Below are 22,706 nucleotides of genomic sequence, written 5' to 3'. Positions count from 1 at the left end.
TTTCAATGATTTCATCCCCCAAATCTTTATTTTCACTTGTAACATTCAAGATGATTGTTAATACCTTCAAATTCTGCATAGTTCCTAATTTGTTGAAGTAGTGAAATCTTTTCATTTACACTCCTGGCCATTTCTGACATTTCCAGGCCTGAATGCCTAAAACCGCAGTGAGCAAAACAATTCTAAATTGTATTAATACTTATTCTTGCCAACTATCAGTGACAAAAATCATGCTTTTTGAACACAAACACGCACAAATGACACTATTTAAAAACTGTTTGTTCTAAGCACAGTACAGTGTCTAACTCCACAAGTTCACGGGACTGCTTGCCAACAATTTCCTTTCTCAATTAAGCAGCATAGTGCCCCAAATAAGCAAAGGGGGTCCTGGCTATTTTCTTAATTAGTTTTTGTTTTTCTCAAAATAGTGGCTGCCCTGATTAACTGATAGACTAATTAACTGGAATCTACTGTATTTAATACCCAGTCCAATTCAATCTGCAACCACTTTTCTGTAACTGTTATGAAATCATACTCATATGTTGCATCTGTGCTGTTAATTCATCTATCTTGGTGCAAATGTGACATACATTCAAATAAACACCATTAAGCTTTTCTTACATGGTTTTCAGTAAGTCTGATCTTACTGTGCTGCATACATATATATTTTCTGCAACAGTCTGTACACTTTGTTTGTCAATTTCCCCCTCGCTATCCTGTGTCAATGCTCTCTCATTTCCTCTTCATTTATTAAAAATCCTGTCTTGAAGCTCTCCCCTCCCCCCATTCAAATAGGGTTGCAGACAGGATTTATGTGATAAACTAAAGATTGGCAATGAAAAATGATGCTTTAAGGCAAGTTAATATTTAAAATCAGTCAAATATTTCATCCTAAATCTTCAAGGTAGCTTAGAAAATGTAGCCATGAGAATGAAAGGGTCAAAGTGCCCGAAAAGACACTTATAATTTCAATGATATTTTTCAGCTCTTTATGCAGTACAAATCATGATTACTAGTTAATAGAAACATCTTGACAAAATCTTGAAATGAAATAATAGGGAGAAACATCCAGATTGATATAATTCATATAAAATCATAAGACATAAGGAGCAGAATTAGGCCTTTCGGCCAATTACATCCATTCTACCATTATATCATGGCTGATGTACTTTCCCTCTCAGCACACTTTTTTGCCTTGTCTCTGTATTGCTGAGGAACTTATCAATCTCTGCTTTAAAAATACACAGTCACTTGGCCTCCGCAGCCTTTTAGCAATGAATTCCAGATTTGCTACCCTCTGGCTAAAGAAATCCCTGCCTATCTTTTCTAAAGGGATGTCCTGCTATTCTGAAGCTGTGCCCTCTAGTCTTGGACTCTCCCACTACTAGAAACATCCTCTCCACATCCAGTCTATCCTAGCCTCTCAATAATTGATAGGTTTCACCACTCATTCTTCTAAACTCCAGTGAGTATAGACCCAGAGCCATCAACAGATCTTCATACATTGACTCTTTCATTCCTGGAATATTTCTCTTAAACCTCCTCTATACTCTCTCCAATACCATCACATTCTTAGATATGGGGCCCAAAATAGTTTATAATACTCCAAGTGTGGTCTGATCAATTCCTCAGCATTACAACCTTGCTTTTATATTCTACTTCTCTCAAAATGAATACTAACATTGCATTTCCCTTCCTTATAATTGACTCAACCTGCAAGTTAACCTTAGGAAAATCCTGTACTTGGAATCCCAAATCCTTTTGTACCTCTGAATTTGTTCATTGTTTAGTAAATAGTCTACATTTTTATTCTTTCTACAGAGTGAAAAGACCATTCGCTACACTGAATTCCATTTGCTATTTCTTTGCCCATTCTCCTAATCTGTCAAAGTCCTTCTACGGACTTCCTGCTTCCTCCACAGTACTTACCTCTCCATCTATATACGTATCACCTGCAAACTTGAAAGCAAAGTTATCAATTCCACCATCCAAATCATTAACATACGATGTGAAAAACAGCAGACCTGAGGAATACCACTGGTCACGGGCAGACAACCAGAAAAGACTCCCTTTGTTTCCCACTCTGCTAGTCAACCAATCTTCTATCTAAGCTAGTATCTTTGCTGCAATACCATGGGCTCTTATCTTACTTAGCAGCAGCAAAGGCCTACTGTAAATCCAAGTAAACAATATCCACTGACTTTCCTTTATCTATGCTGCCTGCTATTTCCACAAAGAATTTCAACAAATTTGTGAGGCAAGATTTCCCCTTAAGGAAATCATGCAGACACTGGCCTATTTTATCATGTGCCTTCGAGTACCCCAAAGCCTCATCCTTAGTAATGGACTCCAACAACTTACCAATGACTGAAGTCAGGCTAATTGACCTATAATCTCCTGTATTTTGCCTCCCTCTTTTCTTAAAGAGTGGAGTGACATTTGCAATTTTCCAATCCACCGGAACCATTCCAAAATCTGTTGTTTCTTGAACGATCACTACTAATGCCTCCACAGTCCTTTCAGCTACCTCTTTCAGAACCCTGGGCTACAAGTCAATCTGGTCCAGGTGATTTATGTACCTTTAGACCTTCTCAAGCACTTTATCCTTAGTAATAGTGATTACACTCAGTTCTGCCCCATCGCTTTCTTGAATTTCTGGCAAGCTGCAAGTCTGAAGACTGATGCAAAATACTTATTTATTTCATCTGCAATTTTCTTGTTCCCCATTTACAGTACTGGCTAGTTACACCATATTTCACCTTCTCTCTCTTTATTGCTTTTTGAGTTACCTTATTGGGATCATGAGGAGTAAAGAGTAAATCAAAGTACAGCTGGTAAGGTTTTATTTGATTCTTTTCTACACATTATGAGGTCTATGGATATAGACTGTTCTAAAAAGCAAAAGAATACATTTTTATCCCATACAGACTTTGCCAAATTAAGGACCATACCATGAAAAATTCATCTGTTTTTATTTTCCAAAGTTCAATATATTCCCCGCCCAACACACAAAAAAAAGCTGATAAATTGCAAGTTTATGTTCCAGTTCAGAATCTATTTTCAGAACACTCCATTGTAAAAGCCAAAATTGTGCTGGGTCAAGAAGAGAACTTCATCAAATATATTGCCAATTATTTCAAATTCTAATTTTTAAATTCATGCCTAATTTTGATAAGTTATTGAAAAGTGAAAAGATATAACCCACTTTATCTAAATATACTTGTGTAGTTGATCTATACATTAAGGAAATGCACAGAAGCCCATTAACCACATTTGTAATTGAGACAATACAAAATCAAAAAAATTCTGCAGTGTGAGCATTTGCACTGAACAGTTCATCCTATTCAGTGAGTAAAACTTTTACTTTGTTTCCAAGACCTAGTAGCCAGCCCTACAGAACACATACAATATCACTGATATTACAGCCCAAAAAGTGATTTTATAGCATTTTAAAAGATATATTAATACTACAATAAGGAAAGAAAACTCAAGTAATTTGCAAAAGGCCAATTCTACAATCTTAAAACATGAATGAATTAATGAAAGCACCAAGTTTATTTTTTGCAACTGCTTTTGAAATGAGAATACTAAAATCAAATTAAGTTAGAGATCAAAATTGGACAAACAGAAGACATAGCAAACAACTTTGGTTATGTTTCATTGCCCTTTACTAAAATCAGAAACCACTATTAGATTTTCTCCTATTATGTAGTCACACAAATTATGTAAAAGCAAAAGATATCCTCACTAGTTTTGATAATTTGTAAAACATTGAAGCCATTTATTTCAAATAAGCTTTGTAAATATTGCATTAACAATTGTCTTTGCATAAATGAAAGAACAAGCTAAATTTACTTGGATGGAAAGTGAAATATATTTGGATGGATTGCAAGAATATCTGTATTCATGCAGTCAACCAGCAGTAATTTAGTCTTTATCCATTTTGATGAAATCTTTGTCTAAATCTATCTTTTAAGAGGAACCCTGTTTATCTTGACTTAGATACATACATAGAAAATGTATTCAGGGCTGTTGGTTATTATAACACATTTGCAAGGATTTGAAGGGAAACTAGCCAGGTTCTGCCACCATATTCAGATTTATTTATCATATGTACAGCTGCAAGAAAAAGTTGTGAACCCTTTGCAATTACTTGGTTTTCTGCATTGTACTTATAAAATGTGGTTTGATCTTCATCTAAGTCACAATAACAGGCAAACAAAATCTGCCAGAACTAATAACACAAACAATTGTACTTCTTTTGTCTTATTAATCATATTGTTCAATTATTCACAGTCCAGGCTGGAAACAGTATGTGAACCCTTGTATTTAATAACTGGTAGAACCTCCTTTAGCAGCAATAACCTCCACTAAATGTGGCTTGCAGCTGCTGATTGGCTTGCAATCAGCAAGGAGGAAATTTAGACCATTCCTCCATATAAAATTGTTTCAGTTCATCAATAGTTCTAGGATACCTTGCATGAACAGTGCTCTTCAGGTCATGCCCACAACATCTCAATTTGGTTAAGGTCGAGACTCTGACTTAGCCATTCCAAAATACATATTTACTTCTTCTTAAACTATTCTGCTGTTGATGTATTCTTGTGTTTTGGATCATTGTTTTGTTGCATCATCTTCGGGTGCTGGACCACTACCCTGACATTCTCCTGTAAAATGTCTTGACACAATTTTGAATTCATTGTTCCTTCAAAGATTTCAAGTTGTCCAGGCCCAGACGCAGCAAAGCAGCCCCAAACTACAATACTCCTTCCAACATGCCTCACAGTTGGGATGAGATTTTGGTGTTACTGTGCAGTAGCCTTTTCCCTCCAAACATTGTGGTGTGTGTTTCTGCCAAAAAGTTCAACCTCTGCCTCATCTGTCCACAGAACATTGTCCGAGAAGTGTCAGGAAAAACATCTAGGTGACCTTTTGCAAATTTGAGACGTGCAGCAGTGTTTTTTTTTTAAATGGAGAGCAATGGTTTCCTTCCATGAACACCATTCTTGTTCAGTGTTTTTCTTACACTGGATACATGAACAGAGACTTTAGCAAGTTCTAGAGATTTCTGCAGATCTTTTGCTGTTACCTTTGGGTTCTTTTTCACTTCCTTCAACATTATAAATTGTGCTCTTGGTGTGATCTTTGCAGGACACCCACTCCTAGGGAGAGTAGCAACAGAGTAACATCCATTTGGAGACAATTTCTCTTACTCTGGAGTGATGAACTTTTGGGTCTTTAAAAATGTTTTTGTAGCCTTTTCCAGCTTCATGCATCTCTACAATTCTTCTTCTAAGGTCCCCTGAAAGTTGCTTTGATTGAGGCATGGTGTGGATAAACAGATCTTTCTTGAGAAGAGCAAGCTCTGTCAGTAACCTGACTTTACGTGTCTTTTTTATAGAACAGGGCTCCTCTACAACTCACACCTCCAATCTTATACCATTGATTGGATCAACTGGCTCCAAATAGCTTTTGTCGAAAGCATTACCCCAGAGATCCATATATTTTTTTAACCTAGACTGAGATTGATTAAATGGTGTACTCAGTGTTGATCAGAAGTAGTACAATTGTTTGTGTGTTATTAGTTTGAGCAGATTGTGTTTGTCTATTATTGTGAAGTAGATGAAGATCAGATCACATTTTATGAGTAATTAATGCAGAAAAACAGGTAATTGCAAAGGGCTCATAAACTTCTTGCAACTGTACATCAAAACATACAGTGAATTTTGCACTGTTTGCGTCAACAACCAACACACCCAAAGATGTGTTGTGGTCAGCCGACAATTGTTGCCACACATTCCGGCATTAACATAGCATGCCCACAACGTTCAGCAGAACAACATAAGCAACAATACAACAACAACAAAACAAAAACCAGGCAACAGCAGCAAAACAAGCCTCTTCCCCACCCACCCCACCACCAACACATCCACTCTCACATGTGGACAGGTCTCCAACCCCAGGATCTTTGGGTTTCTGTCTCCAGACTCATCAAGCTCTGGTCCGACGACCTCTGGGAATTGATCACAGGACTTCCCAATCACAGGTTGATCTCTGGGCCTCAACTTCCAGACTGACACAGATCTCCCACCCCAGTGACCTGGGGATCAGTGATCATTGTGATTCTTGCCTGTATGGACCTCCAACCCTGGAGATCGCAGGCCTTCTCACCGCCTGTCGATCTGACCTCCAGGATCACAGAGCTTTGACTGCGGAATGCTCTGCCCTGGATTACAAACACCAGTTCTTACTCCTGACTCTTCATTTATTGTCTTTAACAACCCCTCATCTCTATGCCTGAACTCTAACTTGACCCCTTACTCCTCACACTGCTTCCAAAACCATCCCTATGAAGGTAAAAATACAATGAAGTCTGAGCCACATCATCAACAGACATCGCAGCTCAGTGCCACCTTTATCTGAAGATGGCACTGAAGCCAAGTGGGCCAGTTAGGGAGAGAAGGATAAATCCATCTTTGCAGTGATAGCTTTGTTAGCAGATTTTGCTGGGGAGAAAAAGAATGTACATGAAACTCATAATGCTTCAAGATAGATCCTTTTGTTGCAATGCAGAACAGTAGTCACCACAGAGAGAACAGAACTTGCAGAGACTGCCTACATTACATAGAAAACCATAGAAAACCTACAGCACAATACAGGCCCTTTGGCCCACAAAACTGCGCCGAACATGTCCTTGCCTTAGAAATTACCTAGGGTTACCCATAGCCCTCTATTTCTCTAAGCTCCATGTACCTCCAAGGATCTACCATGTACATATTTGCTTTGTTACGAATGCGCCACAACTCTGAAGGGCCGAAGGGTACAAAGTCGCCCCCTCCTTTTTGAGAATCACAAGATCGCTATTAATTCGGGTCTGGGACCCAGGAAATGAGAGAGAATCCACAAGGTTTGGAATGTGTCCTGGCCTCAGCGAAACAAAGCCACTGATAACGGCCATTGTCTCTTGGAGACGGAATTGTGTATTGAGTACTGCACTATTCATTGAAGCCCCTCAGGGGATGACCAGAGTGGGCTGGTTGAGGGATTGCATCATCCCAACCTGATTGACATCTGAGACCCCGTGAGTAAGGATAAAAGAGGGTCTGGGGAACAACCCCTTTAGACGCACCAGGAGAAACGCTGGAAAGCCAGTGACAGCGTTTTATAGCAAACGCCGGTGGGGGCTCATGTGCGTCCTCCCCTGCCAGGGTGGCAGGCTCATCTCGGAAGAACGGCTTAGCTAAAGGAGAGGCCACAAGTGAACGGCCACACTAACAAGACTCCGACAGATCGAAATCATAACAGGAATTGGCAAGTTTTTCTCCAAATCTCTCTCTCTCTCTCCAACCATTGCCACACAGCGGTCCCCAAAGGCTGCAGCCTGCATGAACTGAGTGACTTTTATATTTCCATCGGACAATACATTATCCCCTAGACAACGATAGAGCTTATTTCTTATTGATTATTATTATACCCGCACTTTTAGATTTAGTATTGATGACGTATATTATCTGTATGTTTGCATTGATATTATTTTTGTGTATTTTTTACTAATAAATACTGTTAAAAATCGTATCATCAGACTTCAACGGACCTCTCTATCTTTACTGGTAAGTGACCCAGTTACGGGGTTTGTAACAGCTTTGTCAATAAGTTTAAGGTTATACTGACAAAGATGCACAATATAGATCAACTACAATTATTCTAGTTATAATACTAGCAGGGACACTGCAACATCCAACCTCCAAACATTCTCAGACAATTTCAGATGACAAAGTAAAGCAAAAAATGCTGGAAATTTTCAGATAAACAGAGTTAATATTTTGCATTGATGACCTTTTATTAGAACTGAAAACTTCAGAAACAGACATTTTTTTTGCAAGGTACCAAAAAGGAAGAGAACAAAACAATTATTTGCAATGGATGGAAATCAAGACGAAAGGGATGGTATACACTGCTACTGAGCAAGAGAGGCATGTTGATGTCTTGCTGCTAGCAACTGACTTGTCTGGAGCATGTTTAAATGAAGGGTGAAAAATAACAAAGCAGAGAAATGAAAAGGAATGCCAAAGCATAGCAAGAAATATAGCAAGCATAGCAAAGCAAGAAACAAATTGCATGCTAGAAATGAGTGACGTAGAGCACAATTTCAGGGAATCTGAAATATATATTCAAATAGTCAGATGGTCCCTTCTCAAAGATGCCACCCAATCCACTGCAGCTACCTATCCAGCTATTGCTCTTTTGTATCAGAACTGGCTATTTCTGTTGCAAGCTGTAAAGATTGGTTACCTGAACTTGTTTATTATTGTCACATGTACCAAGATAAAGCTTGTCTTGCATAATGTTTATACAGCTCAAAATATTCCACGTTTCATTCAGCTAGAATAAGATTTAAAAAAACAATGCAGAATTTATTCTTGAATACTTAAGTTGCCCACAGGAGGATGAGATATTCTTTGAAGCTCACAGTTACAACAACATCACATCTCCACCAAAGCATTAGTTACTTTTTCTTCTCAGTAAATGCTGCTACTCTGAATGTTTCCAACGATTTTGGTTTCTGATTTCAATGACCTACAGTTGTTTTTTCACATTGCAATCCCTGGCCTTTTCTAATGTAGTTTTTTTTTCTATCTGTGCAGATAATCTCAACCTAACCCTAACCCTGTGTTATAAATCCCAAATAAAAGACCGTGCAGGGGAAAAGCCCAAATATCAGATAGGATCTGCACAGATAGAAAAAAAAAACTACATTAGAAAAGGCCAGGGATCATTCATGTTGTCACAATCTCTTTGTTTGTCCTATCCCTTGCCCTTCTCTGGAGCTTTAAACAACAATCTGAATGTTAACTTGGTAGTGTTTTAGTAATTTCAGGATTTTAACATTTAAATGTATTTGACCTTCACAATAAATCACCTGCCTCTGAGGACAAAGCAAAGCAAAAACACAAAGGAAGCATTTCTTTATAATCTGAAATTAAATTACAACCTTATCTCAAAGAGAAAATCTTAGTGAATGCTCAGTCTCCCTCTAAGTAATGAAAACATGCTGGTATTATCAGGTATGACTGGAAAACACTAGCAAAGGTAAATGCACAATTCAACTAAAGCATAATACTTCCTTTATACACCCCCCTTTTCCTTGTTGGGTAAATAGAATTCAAACTGTTTCAGGTAAATAGGAGAATCACACCAATATTAACAAAAAATTAGTGCACAGAAATTTGCATACTTAGAAATAATTTGAAACACTGACATATTGGAATTGGTAGATCAGGAACCAAAGAACATTATGCCAATAGAATTTTGCTGTTCTTAAAATGATGTCATAGAATTGCCCTGAATTTCAATTGATAAACAACTGGTTAAAAATTTCACAGGACAGATGTAATTTCTGATCATGGATTCTTAACATCAGCTCAGATTTTGAGGTCAAATCTGAAATCACAATGAATCCACGACTGAACCAAAAGGCAAAATAAGCAATAATCTGATCCATAATTTGGCCTCAATTATAGAAAAATTCAAAAATGTTCTTAAGTAAATTTATTAATCAAAACATGTATACCATATACAACCTTGATATCATCTTGCAGGCAGCCACAAAACAAAGAAAACAACAGAATCCACAAAAACCCACACGACCAGGACTGACAAACATCCAATGCACAAAACAAAGACAAATTGTGCAAATAATAAAAAAGTAAAGAAATAATACACAAAACATGAACCACACAGTCCCCGAAAGTGAGGCCACAGTCACAGCGCTAGGTAATGTCAGTCCAGGAGCCTGCTAGCTGCAGGCCACAGCTGGAGATTCTGTACAGTACTGAGGTAAGTGAAGCCAGTCTAGGAGCCCAATAGCTGCAGCTCAGAAGTGAGGAGTCCATTCAGCACTGGGTGAGTGAAGTTGGCCCAGACTGCAGGGCAACAATTGCTCCTGAAACTGGCAGCACAGACCAAGACTCCTGCACTGCTTACCCAATGGTAGAGCGAGAAGAGGAGATGGGTCAAATCCAGGCAAACAGAACAGGTTCAGGTGAGGGATGATGGCTGACATGGAGAGGTGAGCTGAACACCGGTTTATCCAATGCCCTCGACGCCTTAATTACTTTAATCTTACTTGGCACTTAGATCAGCTAAACATCAGTTTGTTTTTGCTCTCTGGCCCAATATCCACTCCAGCAATGGCTGCTGTGGCCTTCTATGCATTCTTGAGAGTCCAGTTTGTCAAATCCTTCAGGAGATCACAGAAGACTTAAACGGTTCAAATGCCAGAACACTCAGAAGGTTCAAAAATGTACCTCCAAGAGGGAAGTTTCAGGCTGTGGATTGCAGTGATCGTAAATATACTAAGATAAAACAATTTGAAAACTTCCACATAATAAATGGTAGCCCATGTTTTTTCCCCCTTAGTGTTAAAAGTGGTAGTCTCATCTGCAACCATATTATTAGTTTAAGCCATACTTCAGAAATTCAAGCACATGATTTTGTATGATATTTAGTACATCAGGGACCTTTTGCAGATGAGAACATTAAACAAGATCAGCAACCACCTAGCAGTTCCACCTCATCATATTTCCTTCTCAAGTCTCTCAAATCCGGACCTAGAAATAAGTCATTCTTTCTTAATCGTTATTGAATTGTAAATCAAGAACTACTAATTAATAAAAGTGGCAAAGTATCTTCACTACCTGTACTAGAATGATTTAACACAACATTGTTCCAAAATCAATGTAAGATCAACTGGAGACGGATTAACAATATTGGCTTTAGAAGATTAGGTTCTGGTTTATTGTCGTTGTCTTATATGAAGTGAACTTTGCTGTTTCATGGCAGCGGTACATGAAAAACCATAAAATTATTGTAAATTACCAAATAAATAAAGAGCAAAAAAAAGGAATAGTCATTCCAAGAATGAATAAATGGAATGAATGGTGGGAAAATTTAACCAAACATAAACATTTACAGATAAATGATCTGCAGATAAATGATGATTAATGTTGAAGGACATACCCGTGCTTCCAGTTGAACTTCCGTGAGTGCCATCATTTCTTCATACGTGAGTTTGGAGAATAAACCTGCATATTTATGCAGTCGCAAACTTTTTAACCAGGCTGGAACATCTGCAATTAAAGAAATATTAACATATATTAGAATCTGTCTGTAAACAGATAAGATTTACCTTTTCTGATGCTACCTTCTCCACTCATCAAAACCACATACCTTCTAAGTTTAAATGCAAAGTAGAATGTTGTCAATATTAAGCTCTATGACCACCAAACTTCTATACATACTTTATCCCTGGATAAAATATCTCTGAATCATCAGCAGAATAGACTGACCAGCTGCATACATGTAGAACCACAATCAGCTGAGCTGACCAAATTCATCTGCTATGTCAAACACTTTCTAAATTTAGCAGAGTTTTGGTGTACTTTTGCATAGTATGTTCCAATCTGTTCTCAGGAAAAATAATAGCTTTTAAGTGAAGGCAAGGTTATTTATGCCACAGGAGTTTCTCCAGATAAAACATTAATACATACAAATGTTATTTAAGTTTTGTAAAAATTCAGATTATTTTACCATATTAAAATTATTTTAAAATTCATTCTTAATAAAGAGTAATAATAAACTTCTAAAAATTTCCACAATATATTGACATTTTTAATATTTTGGACTAAACAGACAATGAATTCAGGAGAATAAACCAGGAAATTGCTACCTTTTAATAACATGACCCCAGGTCTGAATTTGAATCAATTCTTGGCCAAGTAAAATGGAACACCTGTGATCACGTGTGTAGATGAAGGGAAAACAAGTACACTACTTGAAATATGAAACACAAAACAGTGTAAGACTAGCAATCACATCTTGCGGCTGTTAGAAATATCTCAAATAAAAGGTATCAAGTAGTTCTTGCAGAGAAATAGAACACCAAATAGATTTAAGTTTTGTTTTTGAAAGATTAACTACTGTATTTGGAACAGATAAAATTGCTGGCTGGCTGCTCCTGAACTGCAATGATTGCATTAGGTTAGCCCCCGATATACCCTTCTGCTGAAAGCCTCTGTCCCAAAACCTCAAGAGTATATAGGGTCTGTCTTCAGACAAGTATTTGGCTTCACTCTCAGAAGGGATTTGACAGCTGGTGAACCCTGTCCCTAGACTCACGTTATCAAAACTGGCATTACTAACAGGAATGTCTCTGACATTTACTACTAGTTAGCAAAGTTTAGAGCTTGTTAAAAATAAAAATAGTTAACAAGTTTCTATTCACATTTTACATGCAAAATTGATGCATTAATGCAATTAATACAAAACTGTTAATATTAACACAAACATTAAAATCTACTTTAATAAATGAAAAAAATCGTGCATGTTACTTCCTGATTTCCCCAATTTATTTGAAAAGGGACGGCTATGCTTGAGCCTTGTTTAAGCTGGTATCAATTCAATGGATAGAATTCCCAGTTTGCAAGAGCATCAGCAGATGGAATTTGGTCTCAACAAGTGTTAGATGTGGTAGTGTAGAAAAATGAAGGTGCCTTCATAGGTAGGAACAGAGAACAAAAAAGTTGTGACAAGTTGCAACTTTACAAAACATTGCTTAGTTTGCATGTGGGAATATTGTGTACGGTTCAGTCTGCCAGACTATAGGAAGGGACGAGGTTGTGCTGGAGAGACTGCAGAGGAGATTCCCAGGATGTTGCTCAGACTGAGGAAAGATTAGATAGGCTGGGTATGTTTTCCCTGCAGTGAGGGGTAACCTGAAAGACATCTGAAATTACAGAGGCATAGATAGGGTCATCATTATCATCATGTTTCATGTCATATGACACAGGCAATCATGGCCCCATAACCGGTACTGGCAAATTTTTCTATAGAAGTGGTTTGCCATTAACTTCATCTGGGCAGTACCTTTCCAAGATGGGTGACCCCAGCCGTTATCAACACTCCTCAGAGATTGCTTGGCATCAGTGGTCACATTACCAGGAATTGTTATTATCACCAGCTGTTCATATGACCATTCACCACCTGTCCCCATGGCTTCATGTGGCCCTGATCAGGGGAGGTGAGCAGGTGCTACACCTTGCCCAAGAGTGACCTGCAGGCTAGTGAAGAGAAAGAGTGTCTTACACCTCCTTTGGAAAACACACAACTCCACCCTGCCACACAAGGTAGATAGGCAGGATCTTTCTTTTCATAGCGGTAGAATTATCTGAAACAAGTCTGAGAAGAAGGTATTTTAGGGGAAAGAGAGTGCACATAATACCTGGAACTCGGTGCCAGAGGAGGTAGCGGAGTCAGATACAATCATCTACGTTCAAAAGCTTAATGGCTTAAATCAGCTATCATCTGTTACTCCTCGCACAACTGCAGCGAGGAGAAGGAGGTGGAGCCCTTCTACAGTAAACTTCACGAAGCTGTCACTTCAATACCGGCACATAACTTCCTGGCTGTACTCAGAGATTTTAATACCCAGGTTGGACTGGAAGATGTTTCATACTCATACCACAACTTTACCAACAAAAATGGACAATACCTCGTTGATTTCATCCAGGAACACAGTCTCAATGCCGCCAACACACAATTCAAGAAGCCAGCTGGTAAACTGTGGACATACGAAAACAGAGCCTCCCTCAACAGGAAACATCTCGACTACATCCTCGAAAGTACAAAATGGCGTAATTGTGTGATCAACACAGAAGCCTGCAGCACCTTCAACTCGGTCAGTTCTGACCACAGAGTAGTGTCAATGCAAGTGAGACTGAGCCTGTGGCAACCCAATGCCACAGGTCCCAAGGAAAAGATAGACTGGAAGGCATTCTCCTCACGACCTATTCTTCAAGCCCAGCACACTGTGGAAGTGAGAAATCACTTCGGCCCACTGGAGAGGGAGGAAGAAGAGACTTCCACTGACCGCTATCAACGGCTCATAGACGCATACACAGATGCAACAAAGAGTCTGCTTACTGTGAAGTGAATAAAAAGAGCCAGATCTCGAAACATCCTGACGTCATTGCAGCAAGAAATATGGTCAATGCTTGTCATGCCGAACTTAGAAGGAGCGAAACAGAAGAGCAAAGAGACAAGTTCAAGACAGGAAAGAAGAATCTCTTTGCCACCTATGACCAACTGAAGGAAGAGGAACTAGCTGAGAGGATTCGAGGGGTAGAGGCTGCTAATGAAGACAAGCAGCATGGAGAAGCATGGCGCCTAGTCAATGAGATCAGCAGATGGAAGAAGTCCCCATCAGGTCAAATAAGTGGTCAAACAGCAGAGGATCGCGTCCAGACATGGTTTACCCACTTCAAGAACCTGCTGGAAAGCCCTCCAACGATCAAAGAAGAAGAGGACATAACCACGCTACTAAGGCAAGTCGACATCGATGACAGTCCATTCACCACTGAGGAACTGAAGAAAGCCAAATATGCACTCAAACAGGGCAGGAGCGCTGGACCAGATGGGATGCCACCAGATGTCCTGAAGAACTGCAACCTGGACGACATCTTGCTGGACACATGTAATACGGCACTGATGAAAGGTGACAAACCAGAACAGTGGTCACTCTCAAACATTATCCCTGCCCCCAAGTCTGGATCCCTCACGAAGACATAACTACCACAATATCAGCTTGACCTGCATCTTAGCAAAGCTATACAATCAGATGATTTTGAACAGGATTCGCACCGCTATTGACCCTAAGCTAAGATTCAATCAGAATGGTTTTTGGCAGAAGCACACAACAGTAATGCAAATATTTGCTCTCTGTAGAATCATTGAGGAAGTCAAGAACAACAACCTACCAGCCGTGCTTACTTTCATTGATTTTTGCAAAGCTTTTGACTCCATTCACCAAGGTAAAATGCTGAAGATTCTGAAAGCTTACGGAGCGCCAGACCACCTACTGAGAGCAACAGAGTCCAGCTATACCAAGACCACAGCAAAAATTGTATCACCAGACGGAGAAACAGCAGTGTTCCAGCTCCTAGCTGGTGTGCTGCAAGGAGACACTCTGGCACCCTACATCTTTATAATCATCATTGATTACGCTCTACATCAAGCTACAAAGATCATGACAAGCTTGGTTTTGCCATAAAAACAGGACGAACCAAAAGGGTCAGACCAGTTACGCTCACAGATCTAGATTTTGCAGATAACATAGTCCTGCTCTCTGACCAGATTGAGGAAGCACAGCAGCTACTGACAAAAGTGGCAATTGAGTGCAATAAAGTTGGACTTCACCTAAACGCTAAAGAGACAGCGTACATGGCATCCAACTGGGACACAGGTACTCGCAAGACCGTAAAGAACGATACCATTAAGAAAGTCTTAAACTTCAAGTAAGACTTCTTCGGGTCAAGAATGAGGAGTTCAGAGAAGGACATAAAGATACGGAAGGCAATGGTGTGAAGGGCTATGAACAACATGAAGGAAATCTGGAGGCCGAACCTGACCAGAGGGCTCAAAAAGAGGATCTTCACAGCAGTCATAGAATCCATTCTCACGTACAATGCGAGATGTGGATACTCACCAAGACCATGAGAAAGTCACTAGATGGTTGCTATACACAAATGCTCCGGATGGCTCTTAATACGTGTTGGCAACAGCACAAGACAAATGTCGAGCTCTATGATGACCTACTGATGCTCACTACTAAAATTGAGGCGCGAAGACTGCAACTAGCGGGGCACTGTCTACGCCACCCTGAGCTACCTGCCAGCCTAGTCATCACATGGGAGCCCAAGCATGGAAGGATGAACCCCGGGCGCTCTCCCAAGACTATGGTCAAAACGCTCCTAAAAGATAGCGGCGCAGCTAATGTAGATAAACGGAACACACTGATGAGGGAGAGAGAGGAGTGGAGAGTCCGTCATCGTGCCCGACGCCGGCCCCCTAGGCCTGAGTTGACGTAGTAGTAAATCAGCAAGTCAAAGAAAACATGAATATAATGCAGGAAAGTGGGAATAGTGCAGATGGACAAAAAGGCTGGCATGGATATGGGAGGCAGAAGTGCCCATTTCTGTACTGCACAATCCTTAGGAAACTCTCTATGCCCTAATGGGCTCCATCTGAGGCCCACTGAAAAAGCAGTCTTAGAAGCATGGGCTGGTAAGTAATAGACATATATAGTACATCTTATATATAAAATCTTGAATAGCAAGTTATCACAGGTGGATGGGAATATAGAGCTGAAGTTACCATAAATCAGTCAGACGGTCAGAACATTGGAGATACTGTGAGGAATCTAGTGGCCTACTACTACTACTACTACTAACTCCTAATTTGCATGTTCATATGCACAAATGTGTGAGTGAATATTCCAGTGCTGATATAGGCCCAGACCAACAAGTGACTTCAAGGTTTTCATGATTAAATCCAAATATTTGCGTTGGTGTGGAAACGGTAGATCTGGAACAATGATAACAATCAACCAAAACCAGCCCACATATCAATGACTACCTGAAAAAGTCCATTCTTTTCAATTACAAGTGACATGACAAGCAAAATTACATGATAAAAGAACTTGTTTCAAATGATAAACATATATAACATTAAGTAATATCAAAGAATAATGTCAAATTTATTGGCATTTTGAGAATGTCAAATCGGTATCGAGTTATTTAAGCTACTTTAAAACCCAAAATTATTTAATTTGAAATCCCTATTTGATTTACTTCAAATTGTGTAACATAAATTCACAGATAACTTAGAAACAAATGTAAGTACATTTATTATCATTATATGATGAAACCCTAAAATAGTTTGCTCACATGAAAAAAGAATATTTTTTGCTCTTTCGTTAAGGCTGTCTAACCATTGACTTTTTATTTCAGATTATTTTACATATGTTTCTCTGTTTTCAGTATATCCTGTGGTAAATATCATTCTTTAAGTCCTTGGTTTGCTAACATGGCTTTAAGACATGGCCAATAACCGCATTTTGCAAGCATTTTAAAAATCAGATCAATTTCCATCCTTGTTTCAATCAAGTTTAAGGATATGGTATAACAAACTTAAAGGGTACGAAATTATTTTGACATTCACAAGTGTACTTTTATTGCTTGAATAACCAAACTGATTGTTTTCCATTTTATTTCATATGTTGCTATTTTCCCATTTTCACATCTTAAAATGTCTTTATTAACTTTTCTGCATTCACACAAAATTTTGTCTGACAAAGTGTATTTACAAATAGAGGTCCTCCGTAAGTTATGGCAAGGTTCTCAACACAAACAATTCACATCAGAAACATGACTACAAACTGAGCTTCCAGAAGAAATTATCTACTGCTCTACAGCAGCCACTGGGTCTCCCAAACACGCATGTCATATGTACTGTAGAGGCTGAAAATAAGTTGGGCATTTAAAACCTGGGGTAGATCTACAAGTGAAAATTTGTATTCACAATGGGGAGCTTACTGTTTAGCTATTAACTAAACCATTCATGTCATCTTCTTCACTATTAAATGCAATAGGGATTTTTGATTTTATAAATACCTACAGAGATACTCCTTAGGTATTTATTAATTTAACATGTATTAATTTGACAGATTGTTAACAAAGATGATCCCAGAGTAATTTGTACTATGATGAAATCAGCAAATGAAAATGTTAAGCTCTGAAATTTTCAAATGAATGGGAGAAATAATTTATAAGTTTACATGTGCATGAAGATTTCAGAAATCAATCTTAGCTCTAATTTTATGCCCTCAGAAATAATTTTGCTCCATCAGCTGTGTTGACACCACAAACAATTCAGTAGATTAGTCAATCTTGAGTCAGTCCTTGCAATTTGCCTTCGTAATTTAAATCTCTCCGTGTTATCATTCCTAGCAACAATGCCAATATATCCTTCCTGTGATGAAACATACACAACCTATTGAGGTTGTCCAGAGCTTTAGAAATACATCAGATAGTCGAAGGATCGCAAACACAAAATGTTGATTGTTTCAGTTTCCACTGATATTGTCTGATCTGCTTTCCTCCCATCTCCCAACCCCAGCATTTTGTTTTCGTATCAGATAGACTTGCTTTATTTAGTTTCTTTTTCCCTCAAGGTGTCCTAATCTCATAATGAATGAAGTGATTTTGAAATTTAATTCCAAGGAAACATGTTGCACAAAGTGAGACTGTATGTATAACCAGTCTACATTTTACATTTCTTTGCCTCATTTTTTTTTGGTCTCTAACACATCTTTTCTCAAGATGAGGCTTTCTGTCCCAGGATATCTAAAGACCTTCCTTCTTCATGAAATATGGTCTCCCATGTCTCTGTGGTTGTTAGAGCCATCACACATATTTTCTCCAATTCTCCCCCCCCCCCCCCCCCCAATCTGCACTTATACAACCTCCACCTAGACTGGACAGAGAAATCTGCTGGATCAGCCTTTATATTCAACATATCATGCTTCATCATTTCTGCCAGCTGCAAGGAGATCCTGTCACAGTCACACCTTTGCCTTCCCCACCCTTTGCTGCTTCGGCTTTCAACTCTCTTCTCGACTCTCTGGATGGCTCATCGCTTTCCAGCCATCTCTTCCTGTCCATTGGTACATTCTCCTGCAACCATAGGAGGTGCAATACTTACCTCTATGTCCTCACTCATCACCAACCAGGAACCCAAACACCCCTTCCAGGTCAGACAAAGTACACATACAACTCCACCAACCTTATCTACTCCATTTGGTGTTCTTGATCTGACTAATGGTGAGACCAAGTGATGATTGTTTTTCAATGGCCATCCCGACCTCTTGGTTGGATGCTATTTCAAATGCCCTTCCCAGTTCCACATCAACCTGATAATCCTCAACCTTCTCCACCATTAAGAGTGAAGCTAAACACAATGTAGAAGAATAGCAGCTCATATTCTGCCCAGGTCATTTATAAGCCAACCTTATGAATATCATGTTTTCTATTTTTTGTAATTTATTTTTTATTGAAGTTCATCATCAAACAAGCATTTCCATAAGATGTATTTCAGACATTGCACATACATATCATATAATCATATATATCACAAATCTCCACAATGTATTTATCTGAGGTATACACTTACAGAAAAGAGTGGAAAGAAAAAACAAGCAAAAGGAAAAAACTACGTACAAGTAGGGAGTGATCTTTTTTTTACAACGTATTCATTGATTTGTGAGAATAAAATCAGGCCTATGAGGCATTATGTAGTTAAACCATTTTTCCCAGTATGAATCAAATTGTTCCAGCTTATGATTAACAGATGCTGTTATCTTCTCCATTTTGTAAATGTCCATTGTAATTTCCATCCATGCATTTAAAGTTGGGCTCTCCTGTGATAACCATTTCCTAGTAAGAGTCTTTTTACCAGCCACCAACAGTATATTCATTAAATATTTATCTTTCAAACATGCTTGAGGTATATATCCAAAATATATGGTCTTACTCTCCAAGGGTATTTCACAATTAAAGATGTCTCATAGGGCATTGTATATCCCCCTCCAATAGTTTTTGATAACAGGGCAGCCCCAAAAAATATGATAATGATTTGCATTTTGATTTCCACAATTTCTCCAGCAAACAGGGAGGTTACTATCATAATGGGATTTCTGAGAGGGTGTAATAAAATATCTTATCAAGTTTTTCCCATCCAAACTCCCTCCATTTCTGTGAACTGGTACACTTCCATTGATACCTCCATATTATTGTCCATTCTTCCTCAGATATAATTATCCCTCCTTCCTTCTCCCATTTTGTTTTAATGTATGAAGTCGAATGTGTTTTAAGATTTGACAACCCCTGATACATGCTTGAAATGCTTGAAACTACCATTATCTGAATTATATCCTTTTCTAAATAGCTCTATCAAGCATGTACTTGCCTTGGTTACATTTTTAAGTGTCCTATTAACTTATTGTCGCATCTGTAAATACCGATAAAAATCTTGTTTCTCTAATAAGTGTTTCTCTTTAAGCATTTCAAAACTGAACAGTGTTCCTTCTTTCATTATATGTTGCAAAGAACTGTTATTCCTCTAGCTGTCCAGTCCTTAAATCTAGCATCCAATTTATTTGGTGTAAAATCCGAGTCATATGCACACCATTTAAGAATTGTAATATCTCCCTCTAGATTATATTCTTTTATAGTAGTTTTCCATATTGTAAGAGTCAATTTCACCCATGGGTTATCAATAGTATTTATGTACATTTGCAGGTTGTTATCAGCCAAAATTGCTTGTATGGGGATGGGAAGTACCCGCTCCTCAATGTTTTTCCATTGAGCGTCATATGATGGGTTGCACCAACATATCACAGCTCTCAACTGTGCTGCAAGATAATAATCTCTAAGAGAAGGTAGGCCCCATCCCCCCTTTGCCTTTGCTAATTGCAAAGTTTTGAGATGAACTCTAAGCCTTTTACCTTGCCAAATATACCTTGATAACATCTTGTTCCATTCATTGAATTGATTTTGATTAATCTCTATTGGTAGGGTCTGAAAGAGATATAACAGTCTGGGCAGTATATTCATTCTAATAGACTCGATCCTTGAACTGAGACTGAAAAAAGGAATCAGGTTCCATCCTGCCATATCTTCCTTAATTTTTTATATAAAGGCTGATAATTACCTTCTGATAATTTTGCCAAATCTTTTGGCATAACGATGCCCAAATATTTGAAAGACTCTGTGTGCCCTGCTCAGGGATATCTACTTACAATTTCTCTTGGTGGGCTATAGTAATATGAAAGTAATTGGGTTTTATCTATGTTGATCTTGTATCCTGATAATTGACCATATTGTTCAAAGGATTGCATCAATTTAGGTAAAGAGTATGTTGGTTGCCCTAGATAGATCAAAATGTCATCCACGTAACAAGCCAATTTATGCTCTGTCCCTTTAATAGTAATTCCCCTGATACCTTCATTTTGTCTGATGCATTGAGCTAATGGTTCTAGATATAATGTGAAGAGTAGCGATGACAATGCACAACCCTGTCTTGTGCCCCTTTCTCGGGTAAGACGATTTGATAAATATCCATTGATTTTAATCCTAGCAGTAGGGTTGTCATATAGTGTCTGTATAGTTTTAATAATTGTGTCTTGGAAACCAAATCTATGTAACAATCTGTAAAGAAAATTCCAATTAACCGAATCAAATGCCTTTTCAGCGTCCACGCTTATCACTATTGCTTTGATTTTATTTTTTTGTATATGATCCATAATATGAAGTGTCCTTCGTATATTGTTGTCTTGTGTCTGGCTTTGTCGTATAAAACCTGTCTGATCGTTACGTATCAGTAACTCCGGTTGCTCTGGTTTCCTCCTCTAATCGTTTGGCCATGATGGAGCTAAATAATCTATAATCTACATTAAGAACAGATATTGGTCTAAATGACCCACATTCCATTTTATTCTTGTCTTCTTTCGGCATAGCTGAGATTATCGCTTCCTTCCAACTGGGTGGCATTTGTGCCTTTTTTTTTTAAGAGCCCAGTTCAGTGTGGGGAGTAAAACAGGAATTAGCTCATTTTTAAATTCTTTGTACCACTCTGCCATATACCCATCTGATCCTGGTGACTTACTTAATTTAAGCCTACTAATTGCAGCTTTTAATTCAACTTCAGTTATGTCAGCAGTCATCCTTCTATTTTGTTCTTCGATTAATGTGGGTAACTCTAGAGAATTCAAGAAGGTGTTAATTTGGGTTATACTTCCCCCTGGAACTTTGGAATATAGAGTTTTGTAAAACACTACAAAAGCTTCTTGAATTTCACTTAGCTTATTTTTTATCATTTTCGTTCTTGGATCCCTAATTCTATGAATTATATTTTCTGCTATCTTTTTTTTCAGTTTCCACGCCAGTATTTTCATACTTTTCAATCCACTTTCATAATGTCTCTGTTTCAGAAACATTAAGTTTTTCCCGATTTCTTGCGTAGCCAAATTACTTACTTCATTCCTAATTCTTTTAATTTCCCCTAATGTATCCTGTGCCAAATTCAATTTGAGTTTTTTCTCTATTTTGTAATTCCTGTAATGTTTTATTCCTTATTTTTTTCTTATATGAAGATATCACTATAATTTTCCCTTGTTATGCCCTTGGCCCCCTCCTTTGTGAGAATCGCAAGAACCCTAGTCAAGGGGGGGTCAACTGACCCAAAAGAGGAAGAGACGTGCTGAATAGACACAGGAAAATGGGAGAGAGAGAGAGAGACCACATTCTCCCAAGAAGCAGAATAAAGGTGACCTTGACTATTGTCTCATGGAGACCACGTGAAAAGCCCTCGGGCAAAGTGGGCTGGTTGAGAGAGAGATCGCATTACCTGCAACTTGATTGACACCTGCGATCCCGTGAAGAAGTATAAGGGAGGGTCTGAGGGGGGGGGGGAACCCTCAGATGCACCCAGGAGACACCAAGGAAGCACGATATCGATTCCCGTGGGAGCGGGAAGCCATTTTGAAGGAAGCCACGTGCGTTAGATTCCGAATTTTGAATTTGTGGCTAGAACCAACAAAAGACTGCTTTTAACTAACAACGGGGAAGTCTGCTCCCCTGATTCCAAGGATTTGCTCTGCAAAGACAACGGGCAAGTGTTCATCTTTTCTAAATCATCTCTTTCTCTCTACAACGTGAAAACCCCAGCGGTTCCCAAAAGGGAAAAGCCTGCAAACTTCTGAGTGACTCTTTATATTTCAGTTGGACTCAGTATTACCCCTAGACAACTATAGA

General features: G+C 38.6%; 1 protein-coding gene across 6 annotated transcripts in view; it reads right to left on the bottom strand.

The window, feature by feature from the left end:
* Positions 1-22,706, bottom strand: part of samd4a (sterile alpha motif domain containing 4A) — a 237,053-nt gene that overhangs the window by 102,982 nt on the left and 111,365 nt on the right. For all 6 annotated transcript variants that reach the window (XM_073039876.1, XM_073039878.1, XM_073039880.1 and 3 more), the window contains one exon: positions 11,020-11,129. In XM_073039876.1, coding sequence (XP_072895977.1) covers positions 11,020-11,129 — 110 coding nt within the window. The remainder of the gene's footprint in view (positions 1-11,019; positions 11,130-22,706) is intronic.

This window comes from Hemitrygon akajei, chromosome 3, assembly GCF_048418815.1.
Source record: "Hemitrygon akajei chromosome 3, sHemAka1.3, whole genome shotgun sequence".
Lineage (NCBI taxonomy): Eukaryota > Metazoa > Chordata > Chondrichthyes > Myliobatiformes > Dasyatidae > Hemitrygon > Hemitrygon akajei.
This window is presented reverse-complemented; position numbering and strand designations above follow the sequence as displayed.